This window comes from Urocampus carinirostris, chromosome 10 (assembly GCF_059441175.1).
Source record: "Urocampus carinirostris isolate Australia breed hairy pipefish chromosome 10, RoL_Ucar_1.0, whole genome shotgun sequence".
Classification (NCBI taxonomy): Eukaryota; Metazoa; Chordata; class Actinopteri; order Syngnathiformes; family Syngnathidae; genus Urocampus; species Urocampus carinirostris.
Genome location: NC_142358.1, coordinates 21,938,547 through 21,963,738, shown reverse-complemented (window position 1 = coordinate 21,963,738; position 25,192 = coordinate 21,938,547). Strand labels below are relative to the sequence as shown.

The 25,192-nt window shown below is 38.8% G+C and overlaps 2 protein-coding genes, 1 long non-coding RNA gene and 1 pseudogene across 13 annotated transcripts in view; 2 read left to right on the top strand and 2 right to left on the bottom strand.

Moving 5' to 3' along the window:
- Positions 1-949: 949 nt before the first annotated feature.
- On the bottom strand, positions 950-16,608 carry blmh (bleomycin hydrolase). The gene is made up of 12 exons (XM_088346427.1): positions 16,442-16,608; positions 14,553-14,750; positions 13,850-13,959; positions 13,598-13,739; positions 12,486-12,574; positions 12,318-12,410; positions 9,978-10,133; positions 9,744-9,902; positions 9,605-9,672; positions 7,575-7,692; positions 6,491-6,557; positions 950-1,440 (listed from the first exon to the last, which is right to left on the bottom strand). Exons 1-12 carry the CDS (start codon positions 16,449-16,451, stop codon positions 1,292-1,294), a joined length of 1,359 nt encoding a protein of 452 aa, XP_088202553.1. The 5' UTR covers positions 16,452-16,608; the 3' UTR covers positions 950-1,291.
- Positions 16,604-25,134, top strand: LOC148358397 (uncharacterized). Of its 2 annotated transcripts, none has more exons than XR_015851596.1 (4): positions 16,604-16,763; positions 17,865-18,035; positions 23,453-23,565; positions 24,872-25,134. It is a non-coding gene; the product is annotated as an uncharacterized LOC148358397 (long non-coding RNA). The 2 variants fall into 2 exon arrangements; XR_015851595.1 differs by having other exon boundaries at positions 17,855-18,035.
- On the top strand, positions 17,044-17,161 carry LOC148358398 (U2 spliceosomal RNA; annotated as a pseudogene).
- Positions 19,103-25,192, bottom strand: part of rap1gap2a (RAP1 GTPase activating protein 2a) — a 145,105-nt gene continuing 139,015 nt past the window's right edge. For 7 of the 10 annotated variants that reach the window (XM_088346420.1, XM_088346418.1, XM_088346419.1 and 4 more), the window contains 4 exons: positions 24,863-24,983; positions 23,120-23,222; positions 22,954-23,027; positions 19,103-21,089 (listed from right to left, as the gene is read on the bottom strand). In XM_088346420.1, the coding sequence (XP_088202546.1) occupies positions 21,081-21,089; positions 22,954-23,027; positions 23,120-23,222; positions 24,863-24,983 (307 nt within the window). In that variant the 3' untranslated portion in view covers positions 19,103-21,080. Of the gene's footprint in view, positions 21,090-22,953; positions 23,031-23,119; positions 23,223-24,862; positions 24,984-25,192 lie in introns of all 10 variants that reach the window. The other 3 variants (XM_088346421.1, XM_088346422.1, XM_088346425.1) reach the window with 1 other exon arrangement.

Here is a 25,192-nt window from a genome sequence, read left to right as displayed (position 1 = left end):
CCCCTCTTTACAGCTTTTCCCCCACTATACCACATCAAACACAAATTATGTGTTCCTGAAGTACAGTAGACCCCCACTAAACAATGATTTCACTCTAAAATACCAACTAAAATGCCTTGTGGGCCCCTCCTTCCAGCATTTTTCTCATTATACCACATCAAAAACTCTATTTTGTGTACCTTAAAACTTAAGATTACCGTGACTTTTATTTTCCCCAAATTAATTTGAAGTGAAGGTTATCACTCGTTCTTATTTGAGATTCTGAAGAGTACATGCCGTGCTTATTAAATCGCTAATCTTTCCAGGTGAACAGGATATGTTGAAATTGATTTTTGTATTATAAGAGTTGAGAGAATAATACCATATGTGTACCAATTTATCTATTATTATATACATTATTACATATATAAAAAATTGTCATAAGTTTTGCATGTACAGTACCATGTACAATTGACTCCAGTGAATTCTTCAAGGACAATTTTTAAAAGAAAAAGTATATTTATTATTCAATAAATCATTGACATGTTAAAAAAAAGGAAAAGAGCAGAATTCAAGTGTCCCTGTTGAAATAATATTATTTGTGTGATATAGAAAGAATCCATTCTTTTACCCCAGTACGCTAGTCATATGATCAACTCATTTTTTTAAATCCTGTGGAATGTCAACCATGAATATTCTGTAATTCACTCAATCTCACTTGAGCAGATTCGTAATATGCAACAGATGTTTGGTAAGTGTACTATCAGATCACAGGCATGTCTCAAGCAAATCACAGTGGTCTAGTTCCGGATTATTATTGTGTAAAACTCCCTGAGGAGAAGCAAGATTATCAATATTGCTATTGCCAAGACGGGATGGGAAATACACAGTGTTAAGTTTTCCATCATACAAAACATTTTACAGTTAGGCCAAAAACATTTAATCTTCCGTCTCATCCCGTTAAAACTGGTCCCCACATGTTGGATCTATCTGATACACGGGCTAAAGGGATTTGTTATGGCTTTTTTTTCTCCCCCCCCGGAATTTTATTGTGTGGTAAATCAGACTACTTTGAAGTTCATTGTGAGAACAGCCATGATCTCAGTTGTTTAAAATGATTTCCAATGGAAAAGACAATTTGGTTTATCCTGCCATCATTGGATAACATTAGTTGTGGAAAAGGTTAAAACATTACATGAGGAAAAACTTGGTATTTGAGGGGAGAGGGGTAGAAGTTTTAAGCTAATTGAATGAAAGTGAAAGCAGAGATGCTTAAAAGTAGAAGAAAAAAAAAGAGGTAAAATGTTGGCGCTTAAGCCAGAGACCCCATTGGGTCCCAGGCAGGAAGAAGAACAGGCTCTTGACTCATGACTTCCAGCACATCAGGAGAGAGGAACTTTTTGTCCACGACCACTTCGTACACGTACTCTGAAAACCAATCATCTGTCATGATGAGGTAACCTGCAGGGACACAGAAACAAATGCTCAAGATAGATATGCATGTTCAACTTAATCAGTCGGGCATGTTCTTCATCAAACACTGTACGGTTCTTTCTCTGTATTGCCAGAATTTAGATCCTGCCAGCTTTTGCAAACACTCCAATAACAGCACAAGCAGACATGTTTTTAACATTTCATTTCAGTAGCCTAGATGGTAAGGCGCCCGCTTTGAGACTGGGAGGTCGCTGGTTCGCGCCTCGGCCGAGTCATACCTAAGACTTATAACATTGGTAAAATGGCGGCGCCCTCTGTTGGCTGCGGCTGCATCGGCTCGCTACAACGGGTCAGGTGTATCGACATTTCGTTCTGTGTACATTGTTACACAGAATGACAATACAAAGGAAATTATTATCATTATTATTATTATTATTTACACTAATGTAAGTGGGCTGGGGTTCCGTTGTTGATCCTCACATAATATTGACATAAGTTTGCTCTTAAAGAGCACTGTATTAGTTGACCACCAAATGCAGCTGGTTTGTGTAGTGGGACTGAAAACAAGTGCTACAGAGCACAAACTAAGGAGACACAAAGAAACCAAACCACACCATCTTCTCATTTTTTGCAAAGACTTTTTGGAGACACTCGTAGCAGCACGATGGAAGACAATCATGTCAGCTCCCTCTAGGTGAGCCTCATGTTGTGTTAAAGTAATTCGAATTCCTGGACCTGCGAGAAAAAGACATTTTATTTTTATGTCTTTGTATGTCTCTTTAAAGTGCATGGGCTGTCTGTTACCATGGCAACAGTCAATAACAGTGAAAGTGACTCAATTGCATCCCGCGTCTGTACTTTTTCATTGTATCGATGCATACAATAGTTCTAAGGTGCATCGACCGTTCCTGTATATAAGTGACGTGTCCGACACATATTCCTACCTCAAGGTCACAAAAAAAAAACCAGTATGTAACCAAAGTCGCCATCTTGAATGGTCAGGTGATTCAAAATATGTGATCGCCTCTACTTGAAATATCTCTGAAATTGCCGTTTTGTACAGTCTACCAATGGAGTTGATCGCCAACAGTGCCTCGCTAAAACAGACTCATTGGGAAAATGTCCCATCAAATTGAAAACCATTATGAAAACACAAGGCATTGCAAAACTTTGCCCCCACACTATGTAAAACTATAAGCAACTGTGGATGTAAGAACGTCATGAAAGGTTAGACTAATCCCAAGGGAGTCTTGCAAAGATTATTTAAATGAATCAAGGGAGATGTCATAAACACACTCCGACACTTTACTAAGGTTAGCTCTCATCTACGAAAGAGGAAGTCGCCAAACTCGTGAAGCTTATCTTCCAAAAGTAAGTTAAACTCTTATCTTGTTACCAGTGCAAGCATTTTTACTTTTTATATTCATCCAAGGATTTTCACAGTAATATGTGGCCAGTCCTCATCTATTTCATTCATGTTATGATGCATAACCTTTACTTTTTTAACCCCTTGGTTTTGTCAGCAAGGCCGACCCTGAAGTGTCCAAGAAAATGACTTCCCTAAATTATTTGGCTTACAAACAAGTGGAGCTCTGGGCCTTTCCTTATTAGTCGATTTCATTAATTGAATTTTTCTTCATACATTGTGGATGTTTTGTGGGTTCTATCACATTTTGTGAAAATGTCATAGGCTCTGTTAATAGTGATACACTCAAATGCATGTGTGAAGGCGCATGAAGCAAAAAGCTGAAACAAATTTGCAGTGGAATGTTAAGAGGAGATATAAACAGATTACTGTTTCACAGGAAGATCAACTTTAAGGATGAAAGGATTAAGGAAAATAAGAGCAAAAGAGGAATAGTTTGATGTTGTGGTGTGAAGAAGCCTTGCCGTAAGCAAGGGACATCTAATTTTACCACAAACAAGCAAAAGGAGATTTTGAAAATAAGCGCAGTCGGCGATGTTCCTCGCAATTAAGTTTAATTTAACATAAGTATGACAATAAATGCATATTATAAAAATCCACAGGCAAGAGTGACATAAGGAAAGAAACACAATGTATTTTGATATGAATGCAGATTGCAGTAACCTAATTGTAAAGAACAAAATATGAAACCAATTATTCTTCAAGAGAACACAGACACGGATATTTAAATGAAAAACACATAAAGAAGCTCGGTCCATTACTAACCAGTACTGTCTTTATTCCCATATAACGCACTCGAATATAACGCGTGCCCAAGTTTTTGATAAAAAAAAGTAATATTGATTAAAAAAAACTTAAAAAATAATTATAATCGGTAAAACATTTTGTTTCAAATTTTCTCAGCTTAAACTTTGTTGAATATGTTCAGCCATAATTAAAATATTTTTTGACAACCTAAACTATGAACACAATAAGAACATACAATGTACATTGTATTTATTTAATGTCCTTAAAAGTCTCATTCATCATCGGATACACTTAAGAGTTGTTTACCTCGCCGTGCTTTGCGTATTTTCTGCATTATAAAGCGCACCCGAAGCCTACAGTGCGCTTTGTGTGGAGATTAATATTGAGTCGCAACAGGTCTCACAACTACCGTAAGCAGCCGCCAACTTGATTTTCCCCCGTAAAAGGTAGAGCGCGGTGCATGCTAGGATATATATATATATATATATATATATATATATATATATATTTATACACACTAGACCTAAGATTTATGGCCCGAGCCCGAACCCGAACCCGAGGCAATTTCGGGCCGGGTCGGGCCTGAAATGCCAGTCATACGGTCGGGTCGGGTTCGGTCCTGCTTTTTTCTTTTTTTTTTTTTTTTAAATTAATTAATAATTATAAATATATGTTCATTAAAAATATATACTTAAACTATGTATGGATACTAGACCAAGGAATACTTGTTATAAAATAAATAATTTGGATAAAACGGAGAAGGAGCTGTAATTGCTTTTAACGGAGCCAGAGCATGCTCTGTGCACGTGACGTGACGTGAATGCTGTCCTCTTAATAATCTTCCCCTCCGCAAATTCGCGTGATTTTGGCCTGGTATCCCCGATATGGAGTCGGACCAACAAGAAGTTAAGGATAAACTCAAGAGAGGAGAACTGACGAGGAAAACGCACTCTGGTAAGAGTGAAGTGTGGAGCAATTTCAAATTGATAGTAGAAAAGCTCGCTTTATTGTTTTAATAAGCGTTTTATATAGAATACGATCGGGGGGGGGGGGGGGGGGGGGGAATTTGCATAGGAGTCGGAAAAGGGCACAACACGTCAACACCCCCTCAATGAAAGTGCTGCGTTAAAATCTTAAGGACGTACTACTACTGCTGCTGTGGATTATGGCCCAATGATCAAGTCGTCAAAATGACGGACGCCCTTAAATGTTTTCGCTACCTCAAAAAAAAAAAACCGTCAATGACAGATTGTCGCTTAATGTAACATCTGCAGTGCAGACACAGAAATATAAAAGATGTAAATGTTTATACAGTTTTATTTAACTTAGGCCTAGATGTTGTAACAAAAGGCAGAGTTTAATTTGTTATCATAAATCACCCCTCCTTATGAATAAAATATGTAATTTCGGGCCCCTTTCGGGCCGGGCCAGCAAATCCAGTTAATTAGTCGGGCTCGGTCCGGGTCGGGTTTAATACCCCTCGGGCCTGCGTCGGGCTCGGGTGCTTTTTTTTGGCCCGATCTTACCTCTAATACACACACACCGGCGTTTCATTTCCTAACCAATGTGTCAATCATCTTTTGAATCAGTTGGCTAAAGTTTTTGAGGGGTAAAGGAGGAGAGTCTTTTTTAGCATTTACAGGCTAAAGCAGGGTAAACCAAAGCCTGCATTGGCCGAAAAAGATCTGAATCACAAGTTAGAGGTTGGTCTACAGCCTAGAGAAAATAATTTTATGGAGATAAACAGACAGGTAAGCAAGAAGCAACGTCCATCGATGCAGAGATGCATTTCAGCAGATTTTTTTATTTTTATATTGCCGTCATTATCGAGTGTTTTGGATTACGTAAATATTTTACACGGTTGGATTCATTACACTCACTGATGTAAGGGGACCATGGTTGCGTATTATCATTGAATGTGATGGCTGCAAGACGATGTCTTCGGTGAGCCACACTGGCTTAATATTTTTCTGGTATTTTTTTACAGACTGATCTTGATGTTTCTGTGATGAGTATCTTTTTAAATGATCAGCATATCATCTCAAGAGTTTAGGCTTTAAAATTATATGAGGCATGACATATTTTAGTGACTGGTGACATCGTACGGACACCATGTCTGTACAAGTCTGAGACACAAATTTGTTTCTCAACAGTTAACGGGTTAATAAAGTTTGACTGACCTATCTGACCGTTTTGTTGACGTCACTACAGTAGCGCCTTATAGTCCAGTGCGCCCTTTAGTGCAGAAAAATGGTACATCTCTCTGGAAGACTTTGTTTTCTCTATTCTCTAACATTCATGTGTGGTACCATAAGTAAAAATAGTGAGATCACTAGATATGATTGTATGCCTTTTTGTATATCATCTATATCAGTAGTGGTTAAAATTTAGTGCTCTCACTGCCACAACCTGGCTTCGATTCCTATTGTATCCAATATTAAATGTTTTGCGATTGTGATCAGTGATATTTCTAACTGACGAATCATTGCAAAAATACAGTTATACAATTCCGTAAAATCTTGTGTATAACGCAGACCCAAATTCTCAGTTCTTTTTAGGTATAAAAAAATGCGCGGAATACACCAAAAAATACAGTAAATACAGCAGGTCCTCTCATTGGGTGGTTAGCAGTGGATAGCACATTCGCCTAACACGCGAAAGATCCCCAGTTCGAGACCGGATGGAAAAATGTTGGCCTGGAGAAGGACAGGTGCCCCCAGGCTGTACATGTTTGTATGCCACAATAGGAAATGGGACCCCCATGACCGTAGTGGTTAAGGGATACAAACCGTCTTGTCAAGAAACTATTAAGATTGCAAAATTTGGGAAAGGCAGCATATATGTACTATGTTTAAAATAACCAAACACAAACATCTCATTGAAAGAGTAAGACTCAGGTTTTACCTTTGTTCCCACGATCGTCTCCCCAGGAATTTTCCACCCTCCACTTTTCATAGCCTTCTTTTCCATCCTGAGATGACCAAAAAGAAGACAAAAAAAATATTACAGCTTAACAGGGAGCAACCGGTTGGACTTAAATAATTGAAAGCAACATGGATCACTTCTAACGATTAGCAAAGTAAAACTGAATAAAATTGCCATAAACCTTAAGAAAACTAATCTGCACCATTCCACAGTTCCTTGCAGCCTATACAAGCATTATATTCAAGTATTCAAGATGGCGGCGCCCTGTTCGGCTGCGGCTGCATCGACTTGCAACGGTTTTTTTACGCGTCGGCCATAAGATCCAGTCTTCGACTCAGTTTTGATGGCGCACAAAGTCGGCTCGAACTGCAGATTAAGTTACGATCGCAGTTTTTTTGCTGGATATGCGATCATCCAGACATCAAGCGCTCGATGTTTATTAGCCACGGACTGCTATGTCAACAAGACCCAGCGGCCTACAAGGCAGCGAAGCAGAGTGGCAAGACAGCGGCATGACCGCCGAACGAGGACATCAAGCGCTCGGTGCTACGACCACTCGACATCAAGCGCTCGGTGCTACGACCACTCGGGAGTGTTTATTAGCCACGGACTGCTATGTCAACAAGACCTACAAGACCAGCGGCCTACAAAGCAGCGAAGCAGAGTGGCAAGACAGTGGCGTGACGAAGAAGCGGGCCGGGCTAACAGCTAGGCTAAAGGCTAACCCCTCGACGAAGCGGGCCGGGCTAACAGCTAGGCTAAAGGCTAACCCCTCTAACATTCGCTCTCTGGACAATAAACTGGACCATTTAACAACTGGAAGAGGCATCGAACCGCGAGATGACGAACTGCTGCGCTAAAATTCTGACGAAGACATGGTTAATCTTATCTATCCCGGCTGACGTTCAAAGAAACTGTGCGGGTAAGATGTATCGACATTTCGTTCTGTATACACGTGTACACGAATGACAATAAAGTAAATCTGAATCTGAATAAATAATCCTGAAAATGAAGAACCTCATCCTTACATACAATATTGCACATATTTATGTTTTGAACCTACCTTATCCGTGACAGCAGTGAGGATCATGGCGTGGGTCATAAGAGAATCGCCACATATCAGACGCTCTGCCTTCGTAAGGTTCTTTACTGACAAGCCAAACACCAGCTCGTGGTTGAACCTGCATGTTCAATAACAAAAATGTGAAAGTCTTTTAGGATCTAACAGCTAAAACTTGAATCTTCACAGCTAAACTTGGCTCATTTCTTGACAATAAAAACAATACAGTGCACTTCCACATACAGTATGTAACGATCGGCATCTGCAAGTTCCCTTATTCACAGATGACCGCTTTTTACTTTGAAAAGCAAATACCTCGCAGGGCTTTTTGTGTTATTTTTTTAACCATATCTTTCGCGCTACAAGGCTCACTTAAAGCCTTCTTTTTCCTTTTTTGCATTAATGCTTTCAGAAACGATAGTTTTTTTGGCCATTCTTGGAACATTGGTACTAAGTACCCATGATCAACTAAGTTGAAATATTTTGACAAAGCAGTGCTGTGCCACCATCTTCTGGTCTTTGTAGAAAAGGTATCGTTTTAGAGAGAATGCAATAATTACTGCTTTGAGGAATTCTAATATACTGCTATGAAGGAAAAAAATGGTCAGCGTCTTTTTTAAGCAGATTTGTTGTTAAACATGGCAACAATTTCAAGCCTGTACAAGCACTTTACCCAGAATTCAAGCACTTTTCAATCCTTAAAAACAACATTAAAATTCCAAGCATTCTCAAGGATTTCCTTTACACGTACGAACCCTGATTATTATCTAATTAATTTTAATCATCAAACGGCAAACAGTCAAATGAAATGAAATGAAAACTTGCTCTGGTCTGCAGTTAAGGTTTGACAACTTAGTTTAATTTTGCCCTAAAATATATGGTGTGGTTCTTACTGAAAGAAAAAGCTCAATATTTTGCTTTCATGGTTCTTGGAGTCAAAAATGTTTCCACATGTGCCATTGAGAAGTCCAAGTCAACTGCATTAGATCTCCAATCAATCTGTGAAATTTGTGTAAATTTAGTAGAGGTATAGAAAATAACAAATCATGTTTTCATTCAACAAAAATTCAAATATTATTTTCTGCTTTTGGATCAGACACTAAAAAAGAACAGGAATAGAAGTTGCTATTCAGAATCTGAAGTTGCAAACAAAGATTGGCTTAGCTCTGTTGGTCGATTTAAGCTCGGAGTCAGAAATGTGGACAAATTGAACTGATTGTGGACCTGATCCAGCTCGGTAACCTAGATGGTAGGGCGCCCGCTCCGAGACTGGGAGGTCGCTGGTTCATACCTAAGACTTACAACATTGGTACTCATTGCCTCTCCCTGCTTGGCGCTCGGCATTAAGGGTTGGAATTGGGGGGTTTGGTCACCTAATGACTCCCAAAACAGCAGTTGGGTCTAAAAAAAAAAAACAAAAAAACCTGGCGCCGATCGAAAGCGACGCGTCACGTCGAGAGGCTCGCTTGTCAAATGATTTCCTGTATATATCATGTTTATGGTTTATACTGGCTGAATAAATAAATACAATACAATTATCATGACCATTCTGATGTGCAAAGACATATGCCCCATGCAGGAGAAGCATGTCTGGTTTCACTATAAAAGAGCTGCAACTGTGACGTAGTACAAACACAGCTGTGATGCAACTTGGTCAAAATGAGGTAGGCTGGTTTGCTGTTACAGTTTATCAAATTTACTTACCATTACATGACTCGGCCTTGGCATAATTCAAATGTCAAAACAGATTCACTTCCGTATGACATTCATCTTCATTCAGCAGACAGATTAAGAAAAAAAAAAAAAAAAAAAAGGATGCCATGATAAATCATGAAAATTATCACTTGTAAACCATAAACAGCAGAATACTTTTTGCCCATTTATCCTGATAGTCTATTAGCGTTTTTCTGTTCAAAGTCTGTATTGCATGTTTTACCCTGGAGTGCCATTTGTAATATAGTTGCATACAATGTTTTAAAGCGTTGATAACAATGACAGTAAAGAAAATTATATTCTATTAGTGCAAAACTCACACATTCATGTCGTTAATGCCCAGTTTTCCGTGGAAATGTTTGTCAACATCACAGCCGAACCACACAGCCTAAAAGAGAAACAGGAGCCACATTTAAAATGTGACAGATATGGCACGCTTTGAGGTTCTTTTCAACATACTTCTCCTTCCTTTATGGACTCTGCAGCAGCCTTTTTCAGGAGCTGGATCGACTGATTATTGTAGAGAGTCTGGCGACCTTTGACCATGTTACCCAGGTACTCAACACTGTACAGCTTCCCATATGGGTTTTGGGGTCGAGGGTCATTCACAAGGCAGACCTAACATCAACAAATTTTTTAAATTAGAGACTGTCAAACTCTCAAATTCTGTAACAGAATTACAGTCTAACGTACTTTATCCTGAAGATTGTACAAGGGTTTGACGTGCTCCTTGTAAAACTCTTGAGGGGTGAGTGGCCCTACGCGATGGAAGTTCTTGTCCTTGTCTCTGTACTCCCAACAGATCGTTTCGGGCGGGCTTCCGAGACAGACGCTAGCCACCCGGAACACCTGAACAGCAAACACAGAGGACAAGCATTAATTCAGCCATAACATTTGTCATTAAGTATAGTGTAGGGATCTCCGATCTTTTTGAAGCCAAAAAACTTTTGTTACTTGGCAGGAAGGGCTATCACTTTCCAGACTATAAAAATAATCTTTTGTTGTATATTTTTTCACGTAAGGCACACCAAACTACAAAGTGCATGAAATTGAGACTATAGTAAGAGCTACAATATTCATTCATGTGTAACAGTTGGGCTCTTTACACACTTACGGTATTTATTGGTGCAATTGACAATCAGTCGATAAAGGTCGTTGTTTAACCCTATAAAATTTCCCTAAAGTCCCATTTAAAGACATACTAAAAGTAAATTAAATGTTTGGAGAATCCGGGCAGTTTTGGTCTCTTTTGAAAGGTAAGAAGTTTTGTCCCAAACTGAAATAATCACTGCAGACCTTAAAAACGTTGAATAATCCGAGTTGGAACACACAAAAATAGTTTTTTATTCTTGCCGAAATATTTTACACGGTTGGATTCACTGTATGGTCTTGTATGTAGCAAAGCCATTTTTGCAGATATTCAACCCATTTGATGACTGCCATGGGACGTAATTGGTCAACTACGCCGGCTTTATAGTTTTCGGGTATTTTGTTTCAGACTGATCGAGAGGTTTCTGTGATGAGTACATTTTGAAATCCCAAGACTTTAAGCTATCCAATGATATGTGGCACGATGTATTTCAGTGACTGGTGACATCATTCAAACAGGCATTTTATCAACAGTCTGGTGGCCCTGATTTGCATAGTGCATTTTGTTCTGCATACAGGCTATCCAGTTAGTCACCTGTGTCTCAATAATGTTGCGGTTTGAAATGTACATTATATATGTATATGTAAAAGAGCTTGTATAGTACTTTGTAGGAAAACAAAGTATTTACGCAAATATGCATATAGAACCACACTGTTACGACCACACAGGTGGAGAGACTATTTAACATATCATAATGCAGAACAAAATAAGTGTGATAATGAGAAACTCTAATGCCTTTACGTAAGTCATCTGAACCACTGTTGGTTATGTGGCAATGTGTCGGCACGTTTAGGGTGCCACCTGGTGCTTATGGGCACCACATTGAAGACCACTGATGTAGTTGTTCAGTATCAGGGTGTTTGTAGATCTCTATGAATCTTTCCTTTCCCTTCTTGTACCTCACAATCCCTCATCATGTTCTTCCTGCTGTCCAAAAGAATGCTTTCCTATGGGCTAAACGGGGCTGTTTGGATAGGGATGTTTGTTAATCTGGCCCTTCTAACCTCTGCTGAAGCTCTCACGAATTTCCCATCACGGGTTGCCACTCTTTCGTCCTGTTTTTATCCTGTTCCAGGACCGAATTTATTCAACTGACATCCTGACTGATAAAATAAAATGACTATGAAATTGAAGACGCAACGCGTTCCAGTAAAGGTTGAAACCAAAAGAGGAAGCTTTGTTTATTGACTTCTTGGTGACCTATTTTTTCTTTACAAGCCATTTCAGTGATTATTTGTAACTCGAATTAGGAGTCAAGTCATGTTTATTTGTATAGCAATCTATGCAAAGAAAACAAATACATGTTGTTTTTCAAGGTAGACTGCCAATCTGGCTCCTCTTTTTAATTTTTATTTGACAGCCCCCTCTTCTGGTTACCCTGTTGCATTGCTGTGGCGGGACTCTCCTGCTTTCTTGAGCACAAGTTCATGGATGATTCAGGACAAGGTTTTAAAAATAATGAATTACTTTTTTATCATACTCTTATAAACGAGTTTGTCTTTTGCTCAACCAGCTTTGAAAACAGGATTGATGTCTTTGGGGGTGGCAGTAGCTTAGGAGGTAGAACACTCGTTTCTGGGACCAAGTGGTCACAGGTTTGGTTCCTGGGTCTTCAGACTTAAATGTTGAAGTGTCCTTGGACAAGACACTAAAGCCCCTAAAGCCCCTGACTCCGCCATCAGTGTGTGTGTGTGTATGGGTAAGTATGAAGTACATTGAAAAGCGCTTTGGGAGGTCATTAGTGACTAGAAATGCAGTCAATTTAGCTTAACCCTGATGGATTTTATATATTTCTTAAGTGTCATTCACATCATCAGTGTTCTTAAATAGGACTGTAAGAAATGCTCCAAAATATTTTACTGTAAGCACAAAAAAATACATACCTCCTCTATCATAGTGTTGATAGCGTCAGAGATTTCATCTTGAGTTACAGCACTGTCAACCATGTTTCTTAGTCGGAAGCAATATTCTCTCATCTATGGGAATAAATTGGACTAAAGTCACTACTTCAGGTGGTGAGTAAGTTGGCAGGCGTCTAAGGACAGGCGCACCTTGTGGTTAAGAATGCCATTCATTCTGCGGGAGGCCTCTGAGCTGTGAGCCTCTGGGAAACATTTCTTTGGTATGACACCATACTTTTCTGGACAAAAGAAAAAAATAATCTATGGTTTACATTTCCAAATTTTGATCCAACTGTGACAAAGTGACACAAATAAATATGGTTTGGAGTGACTTCATCAGAAGAACAGCCTATCTTAAAAGTTTAAAGAAAAAACAGGATGACAGGCAGTGAGTTAAAATATATATATAGTTTGTTTTGAGTTCTGTTAATTTCCTACAATAAATGTAAATGACTGAAACTTAAATTTAAAATGATACAGTTTATACGTTTTTAAACACGCATCATGGCTGCACAGATCACGGTCGCTATTGGGAAATGTGAAGCACAATGTAAAGCGCTTTGGGAAGTCATTGACTTGAAAAGCGCGATAGAAAATGCAGATCATTTTCAATTCATTTCATACCTAGGGCTGTAATAAATAGTTGACATTATCGACAAAAATCAATGATAGAAATAATAATAATTAAAATTGACTATTGTTGCCGAACACGTTTTTCCAACAGAGTGAGGCATCTCTACATAAATATAATGTCATACAAAATAGCCAATTTTGGCTCTGTATAGAACGGTAAAAAATATACAGAAATGGCAGCGTCAACTTTAACTACGTGTAACAAAACTTCTTAAGTTCAGGAGCATTTTAAACTGGATACAGCCAATATAAGGACTAGTTGCAAAAAAGCCCTTCTGTATCATGGCAGTAGATCGGTGACACATGAATATTTAGAGCCCGTGTTGGACTGTGAAACGAAACGGAGTCTGACTCACCTCTGTGACAATCAAGTAATGTTCAAGCCAATATGGTTTCAGTAACAATGCATTGTACATTTTACAACTATCATAAAGAGCCTGAGCATTATGCCAAACGGTGCCTGACAAACATATTTAAAATTAAATGTACGCAGTTCCAAGAACAAAAGTCAGTTGTTAAAACAGTTTGATACTGCTGCTAATGTGCCTCTTCTTGGTTTACAGTCGACTACTCAAATAGTTGTTAGTGACAGCCCTGATCATTCCACGACAATACAAACTACAACTAACCAATTAGATTGACCAGCATATCCCATTGTCCTCCATCATTGGCTGGATTGGAGAGAAGGAATTGTAGCAGACGGCCATCTATAGGCTCCTTCCTCTGCGCAGTCTCCACATAAGCATGAAGGAAGAAATAACACCGCTCGATCTTTCAGGAAGAGCCAACAGAAGAGGAAATCAATTAAATGGATTACTTCAAACTGCATTATTATGCTGTAATCTGTGGGAACCTTAAACTAATGCAATTCAGAATCTCACTTTATCCCAGAAGAAGACGTAGGATTGACTAAATTCAAATTCTTCTATGTTAAACTTCTTCATCATCGGAAGTCGCATGACGTTGAGACAAGCAAAGATCCAACATCTTCCTGATAAAGAACAAAGAATAAGTGCATAAAAGGTCAAGGACTGGATTAAACAAAATATCACATCCAGGCACATTTTTAAACTACAAAGACTGCATAAAATCTACAAAGTTCTACTGTGGTAATGACACAAAGAGTACCCATAGAAGCTTAAATCGCTTGTGTCGATGTTGAGCTAAGACAAACAATGTAATACGTTTGCTTGATAAAGAATTTAATAAAGTAACACCATAAAAAATGCATAATTGTGCATGCATTTTCATGTTGAGTAGGAAAAGAATATTGAGCTTATACTGAATCGAAATGTGATTCAAATTGTTTATGTGTCTCATTCCTTTATGAATTGCACAAACAAAGGATAACAGGGACTATAAAACAAAATGGATTTCACTTTCATAGAAATGGTTCATCTTTTCTCACTAACAAAAGAATGTTGAAATGTCACAGAACACATTTCATTCATAATAGCTTGATTATAAAAAGCGTAAACACGGGCCACAAGTTTGACCTGGAAAGGTTTACTCAAACCTCTCATTACCTTATGATATTGATTTGATTAAAACAAATTAGGCATAAGAATTAAATAAAATAACTACCTGAACTTTTTTGGTTAGTGACAGGCTTCCCCTCTGTGGGGATAGCATGCTGAAAGATGTGTGCTGTATCCTGTACAGTCTGCCGATGTAAGCAGGCTTCCAGTGGGTCAATGCAGGTTGACACATTCTGGGCTAACAGGTAGCGGGGCTCTGCCTGCAGACGTTTTGAAAAAGCTTTGATATTCTCCGAACTGAGACCTGAAATAGTAACAAGGAGAAGATAAATGATTTGAGAGAAAAACAAGAAAATAAAAACACATTCAAAAGGACATCTTTTCGATCTTCAAAAACATATTACTAAACAAAATCTCCAACTAAAGTCTAGTTTAGGAAAATTTATATGGACTGCATGGACAATATCCAGTGTATTTTGGCCAATGAATAATAATAATAATAATAATAATAATAATAATTTCCTTTGTATTGTCATTCTTTGTAACAATGTACACAGAACGAAATGTCGATACACCTGACCCGTTGTAGCGAGCCGATGCAGCCGCAGCCAACAGAGGGCGCCGCCATTTTACCAATTAGGTATGACTCGGCCGAGGCGCGAATGAAGGTCACTTCTACAATGCAGCGTGACTAATCTTCTACATGTACAGTATATGTTTTTCAGAGTCTGATCTTTGAGAATCCCTTGCCATCTTCTCCTCCATTTCTCCCTCCACCAACAAAGATGGATGCAATAACCAGGATCTCACACTCGAGTGGCATGGTGGAAGTCTGGTCAATACAACTTTCTCAGTAAAGTTGTTCTAGGTTCAATTCTGACTACTGGTCGACAGTTTGCATATCCTTCCAGTGCCTGAGTGGGCTTTCTTATCTAATGTGCAGAAAACATGCATGGCAGGTTGATTGGTGAATCTGAATTTTCCTGAGTTACGAAGGTCTTTTGGCTGTTGGTCTCTGTATGCCTGGCATTTGGCAGAAGGCCTACCAGGGTGTGTAAGATTGGCTATAGCATTCATATTACCCCTTTGAGGATAAGCAGTTGGACCGTTATTAATGGATGGTCAGGCTTGGTGATCATCTTATCAATTTATTTAGATGCGTTGAGATGAGGTGATAATAGATGTAAGCGATTTTGAGAAACAAACACACTTTTTATCTAGACATAGTTGGACGCGTTCTAAGGGATGGGCAGGGCACCTGTATGATGCAGCAGGGGTAAACCAGTGAAAGCTGTCGGCCGCTGTTGTTGAACAGAAGAGTGTGATGTGTCACCCTGACCCGAGTGACATGGCCGCTTTCTTGTGTCCCGTTTCATCTGGAGGGACGAAAGCATGACCAACTTGGGTGCCGAGCTGCCTACTTGTTTGGGTGTTTGGGCATTTGAGTTGGCCATGGTCCAAAAATATTTGTGTGTGTTTTTGCTATTTCTCCCCCTCTTTATTTTCTTTGTTATTGCATGTCTTGCTGTTGGTCACCCCTCTTGAGGAATATGACCAAGGTAGATAGATAGATAAATATAATTGATTATAAATGCTCCATATTATGTACTCACTTAGGTGGTGTTATTGAAAAACGATTAATATTATCATTCTCAAAACAGGATTGGGCACGACTGAGGTAAGGTTTTCAAAACCCAAACGGTGTTTTAATTCATTGCACGTTGACATAAATACTTTAAAGCACCTGTGTTTCAACCGACCCACAATCAGGAAAATGTTTCCATGGTTTCAAAAACGACACATTTGCCATTTAATACAAAGCGGTGCAACTTAAGAGACAAAGCCTCCGTTTTTAATAGATGAGCTAGCTAAAGGAATGCTAACTTAGCCAACTAGCCTCCTGAGTTGTCACGCTCGAACTGTCAAGAATGAACACAGCCTAGGAAGCCTCCTGGGACGCAAAAAGTAAGAAAGAAGACAAAAACAAAACCCTACCTGCGTCCATTTCTTCTTGGTCTTTGAAACCGTTGTGTGGTTAGTGTTTTAACAATATAAATTGGTTGAGAATCGTGTTTTTGACGTCAGGCACAGTCAGTGTATCAATGGGAGGCAGGGTACGCTTGTTTCTGTACCCGGTGTCTGATGTTTGACGTGGAACTGGGCGGAGTTTATGGTTTCAGGTCTATGACCACATTGTTCCCCGCCCGATCAGGATACGCAGTGATGTAGTGCTATTCATTTAAATGCCTTTTGAGAAGTACAGTAAATCGGACGAGCACTCACATATACCAAGGGATGGGAGAATGACTTTAAAAAGGTAATCAAATACCGTTACTAATTAACTGTTTACAAATGTTACCACTAACGTAATCTGAATACTATACAATTGAAGTAATTTAACTTAGTTACTTTTGGATTACTCATATTGACCCTTTGTAAACACGTCACCTAATCACATGACGACACCATGACGGATTTTATCAAAGTCAAGTCACATTTGTATTGCCCTTAATCACAAAAATGTCTCAAAGAAATGCACAGGTTACAATGACACCATCCTTTGATCTTAAACCAACATGCGGGCAAGGAAAAACTGAAAACCTCAGTCAAGTCAAGTCATGTTTATTTGTAAAGCCGAGATGGAATAAGAGCTTGCTCTGTCCACTCCACGCATCGGCCCGGTATTGCAGTACCTCCGGGAACGGTGCATTCGAAACGATCACAGCAAGGATTTAAGGCTAGGACCTTAGCTTGGCCTTTTGGCTGAGAGTATTATGAACTGACCGATAACGGATAGTGGATAATGAATAAAGAAAACAGAACAATAACCCCTAAAAAATCCCCCCCTTAATCACAAAGAGTCTCAAAGGGCGGCACAGATCAAAGCCTATTGCAAACTACAGGCTATTATGACACCATCCCCTCATCTAAAATCTACATGGGGGTAATTAATATGTCTGTCTGTCTGCATTTTTATATAGCACTATTCAAGTCAATGAAGACGCCCCAAAGCGCTTTAGAATGTGCTTCACACATTCACACACACTCACACACCAATCGCGGCCATGCAGCCATGCAGCCATGCAAGGCGCTGACCTGCTTATTGGGGGCATTAGGGATTCAGTGTCTTGCCCAAGGACACTTCGACATATAACATAACAACAACACTTTCTTCCTCGGTGCTTTGATGCACACGTGAGGGTGCATCTCAGCACAAGGAAATTTAAGAAACCTTGAGAAGGTGCCTTACAAGTAGTAATCTCCCTTCCGGGATGACTAAGGTAAAATAGATTTAGCATTGGGTAAAAGTTCACAATAAGAGAAAACAATAGGTAATATGTTGAAATTTGTCCAGAAAGTGCATGACATCAACGACGCCTCAAGTCTGTAAAATAAAATTTTAAAAAGTCCCTAACAGCAACAAAACCTCGAGCCTGTAAAATTGTCCAAAAAGTCCATGACAGCAACGGCACAGCTTCCCGCTTCTGCCGACTGGTCGATGCAGGCTGACTCATCATGAATCGTCCTTCTCCTTCGTGTATACCACCAGCCAGGCAGTCGGACAATGACAGGAAAAGAAAAATATGAGGTGGGCATCAATCTTAAGCTATTGAATAGAAGTGGGTCTTAAGTCTAGATTTGCAAACTTGCACTGAGGTTGCCGATCTTATCTCCGGAGGCAGAGAATTCCACAGCACTGGAGCATGCGGCTCTAGAGCCACGTGTTCGCCACCCCTACAGTTTTAATAATACACGGCCAACCTCGCCTGTCAATTATTAGTTTTGTGTATCAAGTTGAACTTGTTTCAATGAGTGAATGCCACCTTGGAAAAATAATTTATTAAAGGGACACTGTGTAATATTTGACCACTAGATGTCACTGTTTGGTTTAGTGTTACAAAAACGAGTGCTACAAAACACAAGGAAGATTCCAAACTACAGAGTCTCATAGTGACCAAACTGACACATTTTTCTTCTCATTTTTTTGGCCAGCCTTTTACAAGATTTTTGTTATTTGGGGGTAAGGTGTGACAGCAAGATGGCGGACAATCAGGTCATGTAAATAAATACAAATTCCTCAAACGACAAATATTAAAATAATACACAATTTTATGATAGTTTTATTTTTGCTTATTATTCAAATCGATACGGTTTTTTACTACTAGGGGGCACTAAATGATACACAATGTCCCTTTAGTTCATGGGTGGTTACAAACAACTCTATGCCAACAACTTTGAAATTACATTTTGGATACAATTCCATGTAAATGGAAAGAAGGACTATTGTTGACAAAATAAATTTAAACAAAAAATATGTTCATGACAAAATATTAAACCGTTTTATAAATTAAAACAATATACCGTTGAAAATGTAAGGAGATAGCTCGTCTCGGGATCAAGAGGTTCGATTCCCAGCTTCTCAGAGTTAAATGTCAAAGTGAAGTGTTCTCGGGCAAGACACTAAACCCTTAATGCCCCCAATAGGTAGGTAGGCACCTATCGGTGTGTGTGAGTGTGTGTGTGAATGGGTAAGTATGAAGTACATTTTAAAACACTTTGGGAGGTCTTCAGTGACCCGAAAATCACTATATAAATGAATTCCATTTACCATTTATTATAATATTTACATTTGTGTAATAAGGACAAATGCAAAACTCACACAAAATACAATGTTTTATTTGTTAAATAAATTTCCAGCGACACATTACTTAACGAAATATACATTTACATATTTAGACAGCTTTGAAATTCATATATTTTCTCTCAATAATCCATTTGATTTGCTTTTGTACCTTTCACTTACTTTTACAATGCTAATAAAACAATCTATCGATAAATTAAGTATATAAACAGTGAAAAAGCTGCTGCAAACGAAATGACAATACCTTTTGAAATAACCAAAACACGAACCTCTCTTCGACTATAAAATAACATTCCTGCAAATTAATCCCGACAAAATAAAGAATGACATCGAATTTCCAAAAATTGGTTTAGTCCAGGGGAGACTAAGTATATTAGATTGAGTATATTTTTCAGTCATTTTTATTGTTCCCTCCTCAATATTTTAGACTTGACTCCTTGAGCATAACCTAACACTACAACTGAAACACTAAAAAAGGAAAAGCTAAGAAAAGCAAAACTTCACATCCCGTGTGTTTTTGCCACAACTTGTTTAAAGATTCATTCAGCCTTTAACGAGGACTCAAGTCATGGCAGGAAAATATATAAAGTACACAATATGGTGACCTAGCAAGCCTCAAAGGGAAACGTTAACAGACTCAAGAACTAAATTTTGTTTTTTAAAAACATGGGTGCAAAAATTACCTGCATTTACTTCATACTGACACTCTGAAAGTAATACGCAGATACAGCATGGATTGAAAAGAAAAAAAATTGGCAACATGTCCATACAGTATAAAAGACAGCAAATAAATTATCAGCAAAAATAGCAAAAACAAACACAATCAAATGAGTCATCTGAATTCCAGCAGCATTCATAGTGCGGCGACTATCAAGGTAACAAAAAAAAATATCTTACAAAAGAACAATTTCATTCACAACAAATTCAGATCCTAAGCCAGGGGTGTCAAACTCAATTGAGAATGATGCCCACATTGCAGGCAAATAAAACAACAGAGAGAGAGAGCAAAGAAGAGAGCAAAAAAGAGTGAGCAAAGGAAACAGCAAGCGAGCAAAGGAGAGGAAAGAGAAAAAGAGAGCGAGGGGGGAGAAGGAGGGAGGGTAAAAGGGAGAGAAATAGAGGGGCGAAGAGAGGGCAAAGGAGAGAGAAAGAGAGAGCAAAGGAGAGAGAGAGAGAGAGAGTGAGCTATGAAGAGCGAAGGAGAGAGAGAGACAGACAGACAGACAGAGCAAAAGAGAGCAAGCAAAGGAGAGGGAGCAAAAGACAGAGGGAGCAAGAGAGAGAAATACAGCTCCAGTTGCTTTGGGAGTGGTGCCATCCTTCGATGACATCCAGTGGACATATCTTAAACTGCAGCTCATTTTTCTCTTGTGCTTCTGTAAGCGTTTTCTCATGGACTGGATTCAAACCCATGGCGGCCCTGATCAAGCCAGTGGGCAGCATGTTTGACACCCCTGTCCTAAGCTAATACAACTGACTTCCAAAAGGTCACTAACGTTGGTTCCCCAAACCATTTAGCGACATGATGAATAGTTGAAACCAAACTGGCCAGCAGTCAACAAGCTCAAAATAAAAAAAAAAAGTTGAAATTTCCATGTTCTTGCTAAACAAGGGCTAAGCTAACACAGACCATAATCCGATAAAAGCTCATGGACGGATTCTAGCTATCTGCAACACTTAGTATTACAGCCTTGCCAGGGGTAGTTAATTGGTCTTATAATTTACTACACAAATGCACTCAGCAGCGGTAAATATCAAAGACATTCTGTCTGCTAAATGTTCCTCATAAAGAACTCCCAAAATGAAGTTCTGCACTGTACACTCACAGTATTGACAAATATTTTTGGGCGGTTTGTGCCCTGGCTTCGCGAGTCATGCCAATCAACCATGGCTTTGGGACATCATTTATTAACGATTTGGTTTTGAAAGCGCGGATTTGTTTTGTGCAGCTTCGTTTCGTCCACTTGGGGCCTCCCAGGTCTGGTGGTTACATTACTCCGACTGAAAAAGAAATGTAGAGATATTTATGTATCAGTGATTGACAGAATGACTGACATGACTTCAATGATAACATTTTGTAAGTTGAAAAAAAAGAAGAGAAATCTGTTTTATGGGGCGGACCGCCAGCAGGTGTGCTCACAAGGATGGTATTTGTTAACAAAACCATGAACAAAGTAAGAAACGAACAAGGGGCACTAAACAAATGAACACACGCTAGGCTAACTTTTGTGACTCCTGACTATCCTGCCCTGTTGTTCTGTCTGATTCCCGTTGCCAACTTTTTTTCTGGACCCATTAATGTTTTTGCTCCTCCGTCCCGGCCATCGACCTGTTTTTCCTCGCTCTCGACATTGCCTGCTCGACAAAGAAGTGCCACTTCTGCGTTCCCAGCGATCTGCTACCCGTGACCGACGGTCCCCGGATCGTGGGTACAAGTCCTTTCCTCCTTCTAAATAAAACTGAGTAAAACGAACGCAATTGGGTCCCGACTCCGTTCCTGGTTCGTAACACTTTTTACAAACACTGCGTGCAAATAATATTTAAATTTCTACAATATGCTTTTTTTAAAAAATTCTGTTTGACATTTTCTGCAGTAAAATGAGGACATACAATCATTACATTATTTTGTGCTTGCATGTAAACTGTATGATTTTTCCCTGTTTGTATTCAAAGACTTATAAACATTTTCTCATGTTCTGTTTTTTGCATGTAAAGAATGTTAAAAATGGAAAAATGATCAAAATGCAAAACATTAAAAATGCCCAAAAATGGAAATACAGTAAAGTAATCCCTAGCTACAGTATAAGGTGTACTTTTCACGGATTTGCTACTTGACACTTGGCATCGTGCTCTGCATTCTGATTGGTTAAACAGTCGCCCCGCTTTTTAATATTTGACAGTACAGATTTTATTGACAGAAAAAAACAAATACTTGTGCCTGTAAAAGAGTGTGCTCTTTTTTTTCAGTGTATAATCGAGTATTTAATTTTACAATAATTATTCAAAAACAAAGTTTCTACTTCATGGAGCCTATCACGGGTTCTTTTTGAAAGAATCACTGTACATGTTTTTCATGTAGCAGCATCGATACTGATTACAGACAAAATCCTATTTTAAAGACTTTTGCCAGTAACTTATAACTTATTTAAAAACTTCATGCTATATTTAGAAAAAAAAACATATACAGAATCAAATTTTACAGGCATAATGGTCCTCCGTTCTGGGGCTTGGCGTTGGTTATTGGGGCCCTGGTTTGTTAATAAGCGCTTGGGAGCCACTAGGGAGTCCTAAAGAACAATATGAACACATGCAGACGTTTATCGAATTTGCCTGTATTTTGTCTGAAGACACTCCCAAAGTACTTAAAGTAACTTAAAGTACTACTGTGTAAAATTTCCCGAAGTCAATTTGAAACCTATAAGACACATACAAACACACACACATGCACGCAAATATGGTTTTATATAATCTGGATTGATATGTAGACTAGATAGATGGATTTTATTTGTACAATTATGAAACCTTTATATGGATCGATGACTTGTCTCTCAATCTATCGCTCTCTTTGTTCATCAATTTATTATGTACAAACATCATTTCCAAATTTATGGCAGTGACGACTTGCCCAATTGAGGACAAATGATCAAAATATGAACACACACCCGTTGCTATGGGCGGGCCATACGGGCTAATACAGAACTTCCTGCTCATATTTAGCGTTTAACCTCCCTTGCATGGGAAGAAATAAATATTAGAACAATCGTCATAATTTATTCTTTCCATATAGGTCCAGTTTCAAATTGTTGAGAGTAGTAGAAAATCTTATGTAATCTGTCCTGGTAAATGTTTTGTAAAAATGACTCACACTTGTGGAGGAGTGGCTGATTTTGTCAAATTTGAACTTCAAGTTGGACCGCGGTGATGTCTTGTTCTTCCCATCTTCTGAGACAAGGACATGAAAAGGACAATGAACACAATAAATGTTAACAGGGCTTACAAAGCAAGTAGATTTGCAATAGTTCAGGTATTACCTGTGGAACTGCGGCACATGATGATGGGGGTCCCTGACATGGGGCTATCAATGCTTATTGAAGGGCTTAAGGCAGAGGACGATGCTATGGACGGATGGATTGTCTGGGTGGAGGAAGATCGAGAACAAAAAAAAAAATAAGGTGTAAGAAAAGTAACAAATCATTGGAAGAATACAAAGCGCGGAGGCTGATTTTTGGCGTGTCAATCACCCGTCGATTTAGGATGACTCATTAGGAAGACAACAAGTACTGAAAAATCATAATCAGACCTGGTTTTTTTTCATTTCTATCCTGTAACACGTGTCTTCATTTGGCTTTTCTTTCACTGTTTAGCCAATGGAACTTTCTGGACATCTGCTGTCAGCCATTGTTATTAACGGTCTAAATGCCAGGAGCAGTTCTCTTGACCTTTGTCATGTGATCTACTGTGTTACTCCTGAATTCAGGTTTGTTAGTATTTTGTGTCCTTTAGCTCAGGAACCCCTGGACAAACTATGCGCATACGTGCATCTTTTAATGTTTCAGTTTATTGGCCCATAACGAAAAAAAAAAATAGGAAACCCTGCTTTAAAGTGTTAGAATACAGTTGTCTTTGGGGGGTTGCGCTAAAAAAAATGTTAAGATAGTGAAACCCCACGGAACAGAAACCTTTATTTATATATTCATTAAACACTCAAGAATAAACCCAGGTTACAAGCTCAAGTATTTGTTTAACAAATAAAAGGACTTTACTGTACTTTTTAAATGTTTTTAACAGATAACTTCTAAACTGTAAAATCAGAAAACCTCTAAATTAATTAAAAATGAATTATTTTGACCATCCTATCAATATGTTGTAGTCAATGCACTTCTTGATTATCAGTGTATCTGATTGAAGCGTTTACTTCTGGTTGTGTTTATTTGATTGTCCAGTCCGGTCTTTGTGTATTCCTTGCACTTTTTAAGTGATCTAGTTTGTGGCTAGACTTTTGCCAAACCACTCACAAATTCTAATTAGTCAGCTTATCTGCCCACAGTTGACAGGCAGGTAATTAGGTAGATTTCCACTATACTCAGAGACCCTTGTTCCAGACCACGCCCATGTCTTGTAAAATACTGTCTCGCCAGTTTTCCGGTGCTTTTTTTTCGGTGAACATTGTCTTTTGAAGAAGCCCAGAATATATTATATTTTGTTAAACTTGGTTTAATTGTAATAAAATAATCAACAAAACTTTTGTTTGATTTGTCACAAGCCTAACAGTGCGGGGTTGCCGAGCTTGGCATCGGTGGGCTTTTTACTTGAGCAAGGTGATATGGGCCACAGTTTGTTGAAAAAGCGCCAGGGAGCCACTAGACGGTGCCAAAGAGCAGGATTACTACATGTAGCTCCGGAGATGCTTGTACACCAAAGCAGAGGTTTAGCGATTTTGTTGGTATTCATTAGGAGTGCCTTGACACGATAACCTAGCTAAAGACACTCGCAGAAGCCTAAAGTACTACTTTGTAAATTTTCACAAAACTCGGTTCAGCCGTTTCAGAGCTATAATCCACCCACAAACACAGACAAATATCTGGATTTAAAAAGTAGTTTGTATTTAGATGTACAGTATCCGATTAGATATTGTTTGTTCTTAAACTTGTGTTGGAATCTATATCAAGTGCAAGGCACACCCTGGCTTGCCACACTAACTAAAATACAAGACATTTTTTAACAAATGCAAGTTCTCGTAAGGAAGTCTTTACTACATTAAAGGTCATACTTACTGTGTCTAGGTCTTCCAAAGCTTCAGGATCTCCTGTAATGCTGCTGAAACTGCTGGTGCTTGATGAAGAGCGAGAAATATTTGGCCTGCTACCTGTGCTGTCCTTCATTTTAAGGAAAGGCCTGCAAAGTGAAACGTTTTACTGAGTAATTTCACTATAATATCCATCTATTTTCCAACTACGTATCTAGTCCTAAGCATATGAGCGGGAGTGAGAATGCCGTATGGATAAATAAAAAGCTATGTAACAACTTCACACTCATGTCTATGAGTAACTTGTAAAACTCCTCATTACCCGATAAACATGCAAATTCCAAAATACTCTATCAAG

Bases quoted from the DNA above. Each gene is read 5' to 3' on its own strand.
- blmh (XM_088346427.1), bottom strand. The intron at 10,134-12,317 runs GTATGTATTTTT...TTTGCTGTTCAG, and splicing joins TCAACACTATGATAGAGGAG to GTGTTCCGGGTGGCTAGCGT. The intron at 7,693-9,604 runs GTGAGTTTTGCA...TTGAACATGCAG, and splicing joins GGCATTAACGACATGAATGT to GTTCAACCACGAGCTGGTGT.